Genomic DNA, 10,681 nt, shown 5'->3' with positions numbered 1-10,681 from the left:
CTGAGACCTTCCCAAGGATCCTGGGATAGGCAGACGTTGTTATTTGATGGTGTGAAGAGATATTTTCACAGCTGTTCCAAGTCAAGCTGGCTTTTGCAATTGACCAATGGGGATTTTTGTCAATGCTGCCCGATGTTCAAGTGGTGCTCCAGATGTTCGGGGATTATTATTTTGGTTCGTCGCACAGTCAGCAGATGTTCAGACTGGATTTGGTATTGTTTACCATCCATCTATTGAGTCCTTCCCAAGGATTTGGGATAGGCAAAGTGTTGCAGATACCATCGCGGGGTGTAAGCTGTTCTGAATAGTCATGTGTTGTCCCCAAAACTGCGTTCTTGCTTGGTGTCGAAGACGATAATTCACGGGACACAAGGTGTGATACAGAATTATACTCTTATTTTGGTACCAAGATAGAAGGACCCCAGTTTGAAAAGCTAACCAAGGGCCAAGATTATAGTCAAGGGATGTTGCATTCAACCCTTTGCCCTTCCCCTAATAATGCATGTGTCAGCCTCTGCTTTGCTGTTGCTTTGGCTGCCATGAAACGGGGAGGGAGGGCATGGTATTTGGGAGGGGTTACTCAATGTGCTGGAGGAAGGTTCTGGAATTCACCGGCTAATCAGACTACGCATGCGTGGGAGTTTTCCCGCCTGGACTAACGGCACCGACATTCCATATTCGTGATGCCTTTTGAAGTTATCTCACACCTGACACTTGGGAGAATTATGATTGGGTTGTAACTGTGATGCCAAGGGGAGGGGAATGGGCTATTCTATATATCAATCGCTTTCACGCCTAAATGTTCAGATTTCGCTACGCTATGCCTTTAATCATTTTTAATTAGTAAAAGTACACTTGTTTTCCACACATGGAGACTCGTGGTCTTTCTTTCCTAATTAGTAAGTGAAGAGGAGCTGACAGCATGCATAAGAGATAATACTGATTGGTTATTTGGATCTCTGCCCCCCCCTAAACCCTTACACTTGTTAAGTTAAATAGCTAAATGTCACATCACCTGTTTTTCATCCCAGGTCACGGGTATCTCGCAAATGTGCCAGCTCTGTGGGTTTGGGGGGGGTTTCTTAGAAGCGAGCTATTCTTGTTCCTAATATCCTGGCTAGTGGTTTTAAGGTGCTAACTTCTCTCTCGCTCTTAATGTGCAGCCTCCCCTTCCTATTGCAGAACAGAATAAAAGAACAGTTTTTATCTGAGGCAGCTCCCCCACGACCCCCCTCCTTCTGCAGAGAAATGTATAAGCAGTTTAAAACTTTTGTCTGAAGCAGAAACCTCCCCACTTCCCCCCTCCCTCTTCAGTGAGAGAGACAGGAAAGGAGCAAAGCTCTTGGTTGTTTATTGTAAGGCAAAGAAATGAAGACAAGAGAAAAATGTTTTATCAGAATTCATATTCTTCACTCTCATTTGCATTCCATCCGCCCCTGGGCCCTATCTCCGAAGGTGACCCTCCCTCTGATCCCCCAGGGTCTCACCTGGATGTACATTGCATCTTCTGATCCTTCACATCAGTGGTGGGTTTCAAAAAATGTTCGAACCTACTCTGTGGGTGTGGTCTCCTTTGTGGGAGTGGCTTGCTGGCCATGTGACCTGGTGGGAGTGGCTTGCCGGCCGTGTGTTCTCTCTCTCTCTCTCTCTCTCTCTCTCTCTCTCTCTCTCTCTTTCCTTCCTTTTGTCTCTCTGTCCCTTTTTCCATTTTTTCTTTCATCTCTCACTTTTTCTTTCTTTTTTTCTTTTTTCTTTCTTCCATTCTTTCTCTTTCTCTCTCTGTGTGAGTCTCTCTCTCTCTCTCTCTCTCTCTCTCTCTCTCTCTCTCTCTCTGTGAGTGGTGGGTTTCAAAAACTTTTGGAACCTCTTCTGTAGGTGTGGCCTGCTTTCCGGGTCCACTGATGGAACCTCTTCTAACTGGTCCGGTAGATTTGACGAACCGGTTCTACCGAACTGGTGCGAACTGGTAGGAACCCACCTCTGCTTCACATGCTCAATAATTATACTCTGGAATCTTTGTGCCCTGAGAAAGGTGGCAGGTGTGCTTGGTCTTGAATAAGAGACCCAAACACACCTTGATGTCTTCTTTCATCTCAAGCAGGTGTCCAAACCGAGGGTGCTTCATCTCCATGGATTTCCCAAATATCTCCTGGTACAACGACAGCTATGAAAACAGGACTCTCAATGGCTCCAGCCTGGAGCAGAAGCCCACCCACTACAACTACTACGCCATGCTGCTGACTCTCCTCATCTTTGTCATCGTCTTCGGCAACGTGCTGGTCTGCATGGCTGTGTCCAAGGAGAAAGCCCTGCAGACCACCACCAACTACCTGATTGTCAGCCTCGCTGTGGCTGACCTGCTCGTGGCTACCCTGGTGATGCCATGGGTGGTCTATATGGAGGTAAGAAGGCTACGGTTGCAACCTCAGACCTTCTGGAGGCCTGGCAGATGCCCGTTGTAGGCATTCCGTGAAGGTTCCTTCGGAAGCAAGAAGTTCTGTAGGGAAAATGTGGGCAACAAAGAGAAATATAAGGGCGGAGTAAAATGTCTCTTGAAAGCGGTCAATTAATTGTCAGGTCTTCACCCATGGAAGTTCTCCTTGGGAGAGAAAGCTCCAGAGGTCAGGTGCCCTCAAATTGAGCAGAACCTTTGGTGAATTCAGGAAACCAACAGGACCTTTCTTGGTAGGAATACGCGATCTAATTTTGTTGGACTTCCCAATCTAGCAAGGAGGCTGGGATTTCCATGGGACAGTAATCAGTCTTCAGAATGCTAACCCTATTGAGCTTCCAAGCCCAGGCAAGATTTCCTGGAGCCTCCACCTGCTGAGACTAATAAAGCATCCATACCAGGAGTGAAATCCAGCAGGTTCTGATTTTGTTTGTCAAGCATGTACAAGATAGCAATAGCAATAGCAGTAGACTTATATACCGCTTCATAGGCCTATCAGGCCTCTCTAAGCGGTTTACAGAGAGTCAGCATATTGCCCCCAACAATCTGGGTCCTCATTTTACCCACCTCGGAAGGATGGAAGGCTGAGTCAACCCTGAGCTGGTGAGATTTGAACCGCTGACCTGCTGATCTAGCAGTAGCCTGCAGTGCTGCATTTAACCACTGCGCCACCTTGGCTCTTATAAGATCACAGGTATAAGTATAAACATGGACATGGACAAAGGAAATGAGCATAGATAGATGGGGACAGTAGGACAGGGATGGTAGGAACACTGGTGCGCTTATGCACGCCCCCTTTACGGACCTCTTAGCAGTGGGGTGAGGTCCACGCTAGACAGTTTGAGGTTGAAGCTGTGGGGCTTTGAGGATGTAGCAATGGAGTCGGGTAGAGCATTCCAGGCGTTGACCTCTCTGTTGCTGAAGTCGTATTTTCTGCAATTGAATTTGGAACAGTTTACCTTGAGTTTGTATCTATTGTTTGCCTGTGTATTATTGAGGTTGAAACTGAAGTAATTGTTGACAAGTAGGATGTTGTAGCAGACAATTTCGTGTACTATGCTTAGGTCAGATTGTAGGAGTCATAATTCTAGGTTGTCCAAGCCCAAAATTTCAGGCCTGGTGGCATGAGGGATTCTATTGTGAGCAGAGGAGTGGAGGACTCTTCTCGTGAAATACCTCTGGACCAGCAGGTTCTGACAGATTCTGGAGAACCGGTAGCAGAAATTTTGGGTAGTTCAGAGAACCGGCAAATGCCACCTCAGGCTGGCCCCAGAGTGGGGAGAGAATAGGGATTTTGCAGTATCCTTCCCCTGCCACGCCCACCAAGCCACGCTCACAGAACCGGTAGTAATTTTTTTTTGAATCCCATCACTGATCCATACCCCACTCACACTTTTTCCACAGAGGGCTGTGCATTTTCAACAGTCGTTGTTCCTTCTAGGGGAAATGCATGCTGGGATCCGCTTGGTTGCATTGAACATGGGTATGGTTACATCATTAGGAATGCGTCTGTTGGCGACACGCAGGGAGAGAAAGCAACAGGTTCATCACTGCCATAAGCAATTAATATTCTGCTTTTCTGAATTTTTAAAAACCGGGTTTATAAGCCATATTTGCAAATCGGTTTTTATGAGAGCCTGATAAAAAAATGCTGATACAAGTCAAAGTAGCAATAGCAATAGAAGTTAGACTTATATACTGCTTCATAGGGCTTTCAGCCCTCTCTAAGCGGTTTACAGAGTCAGCATATCACCCCCACAGTCTGGGTCCTCATTTCACCCACCGCGGAAGGATGGAAGGCTGAGTCAACCTTGAGCCGGTGAGATTTGAACCGCTGAACTGCAGATAACAGTCAGCTGAAGTGGCCTGCAGTACTGCACCCTAACCACTGCGCCACCTCGGCTCTAAAGTATCCCATGAACCAAAATGGCCCAGACTTCTCTCTGGAGACAGGGGCAAAAGGCAGGCCAGTGGGAGGGGGCTTTGGGTGCAGTTGGGGGGGCTGAGGAGGTCCCGGTCCCTCATCCCATTCATTCCCAGTGACTGTTAGCATTGCAGAGCAGAAATTCTTTCATCCAGCCAGTGCGGATAACATGTTTGTCTGATATGACTGACAGGTTTGCAGCCAAAGTCAGAATAAAAGATTCAGCAAAAGAGAATGAATCCCACACTTTTGCACGGGGAATGGGCATGCACACCCACGCCCACAGTTGATCCACGCTCGCCCTCTTTGAACTTTAGCCTGATGGTGCTCCTTTCTCCCTTTCTCCTCTCTCTCCAGGTGGTTGGTGAGTGGCGCTTCAGCCGCATTCACTGTGACATCTTCGTCACCCTGGATGTGATGATGTGCACAGCCAGCATTCTTAATCTCTGCGCCATCAGCATTGACAGGTGAGTCATGCCCGCTGGGTCTGCCAGGCCAAGCCTCCAGCTTCCCCCACACTCTTTTTTCCCCCTCTCTCCGTGCCCTTTCCAACTTCTGGACCCACATCTCGAAGAAAAGGTCTTCTCTCTTGCTTGTTTTCAAGAGATGAGTGTCATGCCTGCAAGGCATCTTCTTTTCTTTTGGACTTCAGGCCTGCCACACTTTCTACTGTGGGAAAATGAGAAGGGGCATTATATGGAGTTGGGCGATATGTAGCCATAATAACGTTCTTCTTAGAAAGTCAAGGTCATCTTTCTCTCTGCACCTGACCAGAACTGGATGGGAGGAATCTGTCTTCGTGGCAATGGAAGATTGGACCATGGGATGGGCTTGTGGGTGTGGGGGCAGGATCTTGAACTTTCAACTGGGTGGGGAACACCTGGAAGCTTTCAGATTCGGGTTTCCCCAGATGTGCCCACAGGACATCTCTAATAAATTGGAACTTTGAGGAAACTCAATCCTCAAGGTTTTATTGCATTGGGGGTGTTTTTTGGAACCTTGACAATGGGATGTGCTCCCCATGTCCCCCTCCCTGTTGTTGTTGCATCCTTTCCCACAGGTACACTGCTGTGGCCATGCCCATGCTGTACAACACCCGCTACAGCTCCAAGCGCAGAGTCACTGGGATGATTGCCGTGGTGTGGATCCTCTCCTTCGCCATCTCTTGCCCGCTGATGTTTGGGCTGAACAACACAGGTATAGCACATGTGTGCACAACTCCCCACCACCATGATCCCCCCATGCACTGCTCGCCTCCAAGCTGAGCTTGGTATTGCCTCTGGGGTGGCTGGTGGAGACCGTTTTCGCCCTTCCCAGGCTCTGGAGGCTTTCAAGAAGGCTTTCAGGATGAAAACAGCCTTCCCCGGCCCTCTGGAAGGCCGAAAATCAGCTGGCCAGTGCACGCATGTGTGCTGGAGCTGATGGTTCACGTGCCAGCAGATATGGCTCCGCGTGCCACCTATGGCACATGTGCCATAAGTTCGCCATCATGGCTTTAGGGGTTCCAGTCTCTGTCATGAATATTGCACACTTTTCTCACTGAAGTGAGAAGAGAAATGTGCAGAGGAAATCCATTCCACCTCCCAAGGCACCTCTCTTGCCCTTCTTACGCCCACAGCTCTCTGGACACCCAGGCTGACTGTAGCTCCTAATGGCCGGGGCAACACTCCTGCCCTCTCTTGTGTCTTCCAGAGAAGAATGAGTGTATCATTGCCAACCCTGCCTTTGTTGTGTATTCTTCTATCGTCTCCTTCTACGTTCCTTTCATTGTCACCCTGCTGGTGTACGTGCAGATCTATGTGGTGTTGAGGAAACGCAGGAAACGGGTCAACACCAAACGCATCGCCAGCCACGTGGGCCTGGAGGCCGAGACGCAGGCCCCAATGAAGGTAACCCCCCAGCTGCCTCCTCCCAATCTCCATCTTCTCCGCCCCACTCCCCCACTTACGGCTTCCACCCTAAGATTTCCTCTTTCCTCGGCCTCCTCCCCCAATCAACACAGGGGTGAAATTCAGCAGGTTCTGACAGGTTTAGGAGAACCAGTAGCGGAAATTTTGAGTAGTTCAGAAAACCGGGAAATGCCACCTCTGGCTGGCTCCAGGAGTTGGGAGGGAATGGGGATTTTGCAGTATCCTTCCCCTGGAGTGGGGAGGGAATGGGGATTTTGCAGTATCCTTCCCCTGGAGTGGGGAGGGAATGGGGATTTTGCAGTATCCTTCTCTACAGACTTGTTCATGGCCTTCTCCTGATCTCCAGATCTTTGTCCTTAGTTCTACTCTGGATAGTTGCTGTCTTATGCCAACCATCCTACTTCTCCTTTCTTCTTCTTCTCTCTTTCTCCTTCCTTTTCTTCTTCTTCTTCAGGAGAAATGCACTCGTCCGGGAGATATCAGGCTCTGCACGCTCCTTATGAAGAGCAATGGGAGCTTCCCTGTCCACAAGGGCAAAGTGGTGAGTCTCCACACCAAGGACCCCAAATCTATACAGAAGCTGCATGTTAGGCACCTTTGGCTTTGAATGAGTCTCGAAGCACCAACCACACCAATAGGAGCAGGTGGCATATCTGCTTGTATGCAAAACTGTAACAAGCCTTCAACTTGGATGAGACAAACCTCAGTTCCTTCCCATAAACCATCATTGGTGATCCCACCCATTCCCCAAAATCTGTTTGCCTTTCTGGAGCCCAATAAGAGCAAAGAAGATACCATATTTTTCAGAGTATAAGACGCTCTGAAGTATAAGATGCATCTAGCTTTTGGGGAGAAAAACAAGGGGGGGGGGAATTCTGCTTCTGCCTCCCAGAAATTTGCCTCCTTGCAGCAAACAGCAAATAGCACAGACGATATACAATGTTTGTGGTGTTACATTTCAGGCTATGCTTGTACACATGCTGTTAAAATTGATGTGGCTTTCTGGAAGTTATGTTATTCTCTGCTATTCAAAAGAAGATACAACAGCACTGGGCCTCTTCAGATCAAGCGTTTATGTTAAAAAGCTACTTCGTTTTGTTAAGTTGTCTAGAACAATAATAAAGCAATCTTTAAAAACAAGTCTAATAATTTGAACATTCTATAGGCATTTATTGTTATTGACTTACCTCCTTGCAGCAAACAGCAAGCAGCCTGCTTCAGTTTAGCCTGATTAGCACACAAAAAATCTGCCTCTGCTCCCAGCAATTTGCCTCCTTGCAGCGAACAGCAAACATCCTGTTTCACTTTCAATTTCAATTTAAGGCCGCCCGATGATCAGCTGTTTCAGGCTGCAAGGATTGCTATAGCCCATTGCAGCCTCCGCAAGCTCCATTTTCCTGTTTGCTGCAAGGAGGTAAATTGCTGGGAGGCAGAGGCCAAAGGGATATGTTCGGTGTATAAGACGCACCCAAATTTTCACTCTCTTTTAGAGGGGAAAAAGGTACGTCTTATACTCTGAAAAATATGGTAGTTAATATTTCTCCCTCCTATGTCCTTTGATGGCTTTCTTCCACTCAGAGAGAGACCCCCGTGCAAAGACCCTATGGAGCAGGGGTCCCCAAACTTGGCAACTTTAAGACTTGTGGACTTCAACTCCCAGAGTTCTCCAGTCAGCTGGCTGGAGAATTCTGGGAGTTGAAGTCCGCAAGTCTTAAAGTTGCCAAGTTTGAAGACCTCTACCATGGAGATTACCCCAAAGCTCAGACTATTGTGTTGTCTTCCATCTCCTTTTCTGCATGAGCACAGAGGAAACTGACTTCTCTAAAGTTTCAAATTTTTATTTGGTTTTATTTTATTTTTATTTAAACACAGGGAGGAAAAACCAGAGTTCAGATTGTTCAAAAGTTCTCCAGTTCTGCTATTAATATTTTTAATCCCAGAAGTCACAGACCCTCACTGCTGTCATGGAGGATGGCACTTCCAACAGGGTTTGACCCTGCTTCATTTATTCAAACAGGAGTCACCCTTCTGGTGCTCTCAAGGGCTCCATTGAATGGGCACTGTTGTGCTGCCACATTTCCACCACTGTTCCTTTCTATTAACCACGCTCCACTTCACACCTTGGTGTCAGGTGGGACTACATTTAATAATCAGGAAAGAAGCCACTCAACTCCATTTGTTTGAAATTAAGTGTACTTTTACTAATTAGAAATGAACAGTAGCGAAGCGAAGCTGAATCTGGTTAATTAGGCGCAAAAGTAGAGAATATCATGTATAATTCAATCCCCTCCCCTTGGCACCCCAGTCCATAGTCCAATTATAATTCACCCAACTGTCAGGTGGGAGATATCTTCAAAAAACATCACCCGAATGGAATGCTGGACAGTTAACCTTGGCGGGAAACTCCCTTCTTCCGCATGCGCAATGAGATGGTCAGGCCAGCGTCTAGAATCTTCCTCCAGCACATAATGATTCCCATCCCAAATACCATGCCCCCCCTCCCCATTTCAATGGCAGCCGAAGCAGCAGCAAAGCAGAGGCTGATACTTGGTAAAAGAGATTTGCAGCTCATTGGCTTACTTGAAGGAGATATTTTCCGTATATATTTTTCTTTTTCTTGTCTCAGCATTTGTTCGATGTGGCTTGGTGCTTGATTATACAGCCCAGTGTTTCTGATCATTATGCAGGAGGCCATGGATCCCATGGAAGAGATGGAGATGGCCACCAGTACCAGTCCACCAAAGAACAATGCTCAGCCACCTCTGCCAAGTGGCATGGAACCAGCCGAGCCAGCGGCTTCCGTCCCCTGTGCCAATTTAACCCCGCCGTCCCCTGAAAACAGCCCCCTCGCCGTGCAGAAGAACGGGCATACCATAGACAATTCCAAAACAGCCAAGGTCTTTGAGATCCAGACGATGCCCAATGGCAAAACCAGGACTTCCCTCAAAACTATGAGCAGGAGGAAATTTTCACAACAGAAGGAAAAGAAAGCCACTCAAATGCTGGCCATTGTGCTTGGTAAGAGTTTGGTCCAACCTCCTTTGTGGAAGCTACCACTTCGGCATTTCACTGGATTTATAGACTGGCATATTAGAAATCTGGGACAGGAAGAGTTTCCTACTCCATGACATAAACAACGAACTTCATTGCTAGTTGTTACGTGGGATATTTGCTCAACAGATGTGCCAGTGTCCAGTCCCAAATCATTGGCTATTGTTGCCTGTTGTAGCTGTGATGTCTCCAAGTAAGGTGGGGCAGGGAGGTGGGCAGGGAGATGCATTCATTATAGAGCCGAGGTGGCGCAGTGGTTAAATGCAGCACTGCAGGCTACTTCAGCTAACTGAAGTTCTGCAGTTCGGCTGTTCAAATCTCACTGGCTCAGGGTTGACTCAGCCTTCCATCCTTCCCAGGTGGGTAAAATGAGGACCTGGACTGTTGTTGGGGGCAATATGCTGACTCTGTAAACCGCTTAGAGAGGGCTGAAAGCCCTATGAAGCGGTATATAAGTCTAACTGCTATTGCTATTGCTATTCAACAATTGTGTCAGGCTTGTCCCAGCTTGGACTCTTAAAAAAGAAAGACCCTCGATTCCATTTGTAGCAAAAGTATACTAAAGCCAAGTGGTTATGGCGTAAGAAAAGCTGGATTTGACTATTCCCACATAAACCCTGCTTTTTCCTCTTCTCCCAGCCCCTTGACCAGTTGGTAAGTGTCCAATTGTATTTAAAGTAGTGTTTTGGTAACAGTCTTAAGGTTGGGCGCTTTTTTGGTAGACTTTTGCACTGGCACCTCTGGTTCCTATCATCCCACCAGTCCCCCTCCTGGCATTTATTTCAGGATCCCAGCGAAGCGAAGCAGGCTCAAGTGATTACGATGGCAGACCTGCCCAGTTGCAACTGCTAACCTGGCCTCTTTTCTTGGTCCTCCTGCAGGTGTTTTCATCATCTGTTGGCTCCCTTTCTTCATCACCCACATCCTGAACATGCACTGCAACTGTACAATCCCGCAGGTCATGTACAGTGCCTTTACGTGGCTCGGATACGTGAACAGCGCAGTCAACCCCATCATTTACACCACCTTCAACATTGAGTTCCGGAAAGCTTTTATGAAGATCCTTCATTGCTAATCTCTGCCTGAGGGTCAGTTGTCTGAATCACCTGGCCGGATTAAGGCTATGTGTCAGGGAACCCAGTTTGAGAGTGCCATGCCAATATATTTTCACAACTGGGGTACCACAGCTGTCATGGTGCGACGTGAAACTTGGGGAAGACTTGGATGGGAGCGCTTGCTTCAAATGCAACCTTCTGCTGAAAGGAGAAAGCCAGCAATCCATGTCTCACCACCAACAGTTGGATGGGATCAAGAAGATCTCCATGGGAGTCATCGCCAATTTTA

General features: G+C 47.6%; 1 protein-coding gene across 2 annotated transcripts; it reads left to right on the top strand.

The window, feature by feature from the left end:
• The first annotated feature begins 2,113 nt into the window (after positions 1 to 2,113).
• On the top strand, positions 2,114 to 10,412 carry DRD2 (dopamine receptor D2). Of its 2 annotated transcripts, XM_032229802.1 has the most exons (7): positions 2,114 to 2,402; positions 4,734 to 4,843; positions 5,437 to 5,573; positions 6,069 to 6,265; positions 6,741 to 6,827; positions 8,974 to 9,304; positions 10,219 to 10,412. In XM_032229802.1, the coding sequence occupies exons 1-7, from the start codon at positions 2,130 to 2,132 to the stop codon at positions 10,410 to 10,412; spliced, it is 1,329 nt and encodes a 442-aa protein (XP_032085693.1). In that variant the 5' UTR covers positions 2,114 to 2,129. The 2 variants fall into 2 exon arrangements, with proteins under 2 accessions (XP_032085693.1, XP_032085694.1); XM_032229803.1 differs by lacking the exon at positions 6,741 to 6,827.
• Positions 10,413 to 10,681: the final 269 nt, after the last annotated feature.

This window comes from Thamnophis elegans, chromosome 13, assembly GCF_009769535.1.
Source record: "Thamnophis elegans isolate rThaEle1 chromosome 13, rThaEle1.pri, whole genome shotgun sequence".
NCBI classification, from domain to species: domain Eukaryota; kingdom Metazoa; phylum Chordata; class Lepidosauria; order Squamata; family Colubridae; genus Thamnophis; species Thamnophis elegans.
The sequence above is the reverse complement of the archived record's forward strand: the minus strand, read 5'-3'. Positions and strand labels throughout refer to the sequence as shown.

Coding starts and splice junctions, on each gene's coding strand:
- DRD2 (XM_032229802.1), top strand. CDS start 2,130: ATGGATTTCCCAAATATCTCCTGGTACAACGACAGCTATGAAAACAGG. Junction 4,844..5,436: donor TGCGCCATCAGCATTGACAG/GTGAGTCATGCC, acceptor CCTTTCCCACAG/GTACACTGCTGTGGCCATGC. Junction 5,574..6,068: donor GTTTGGGCTGAACAACACAG/GTATAGCACATG, acceptor TGTGTCTTCCAG/AGAAGAATGAGTGTATCATT.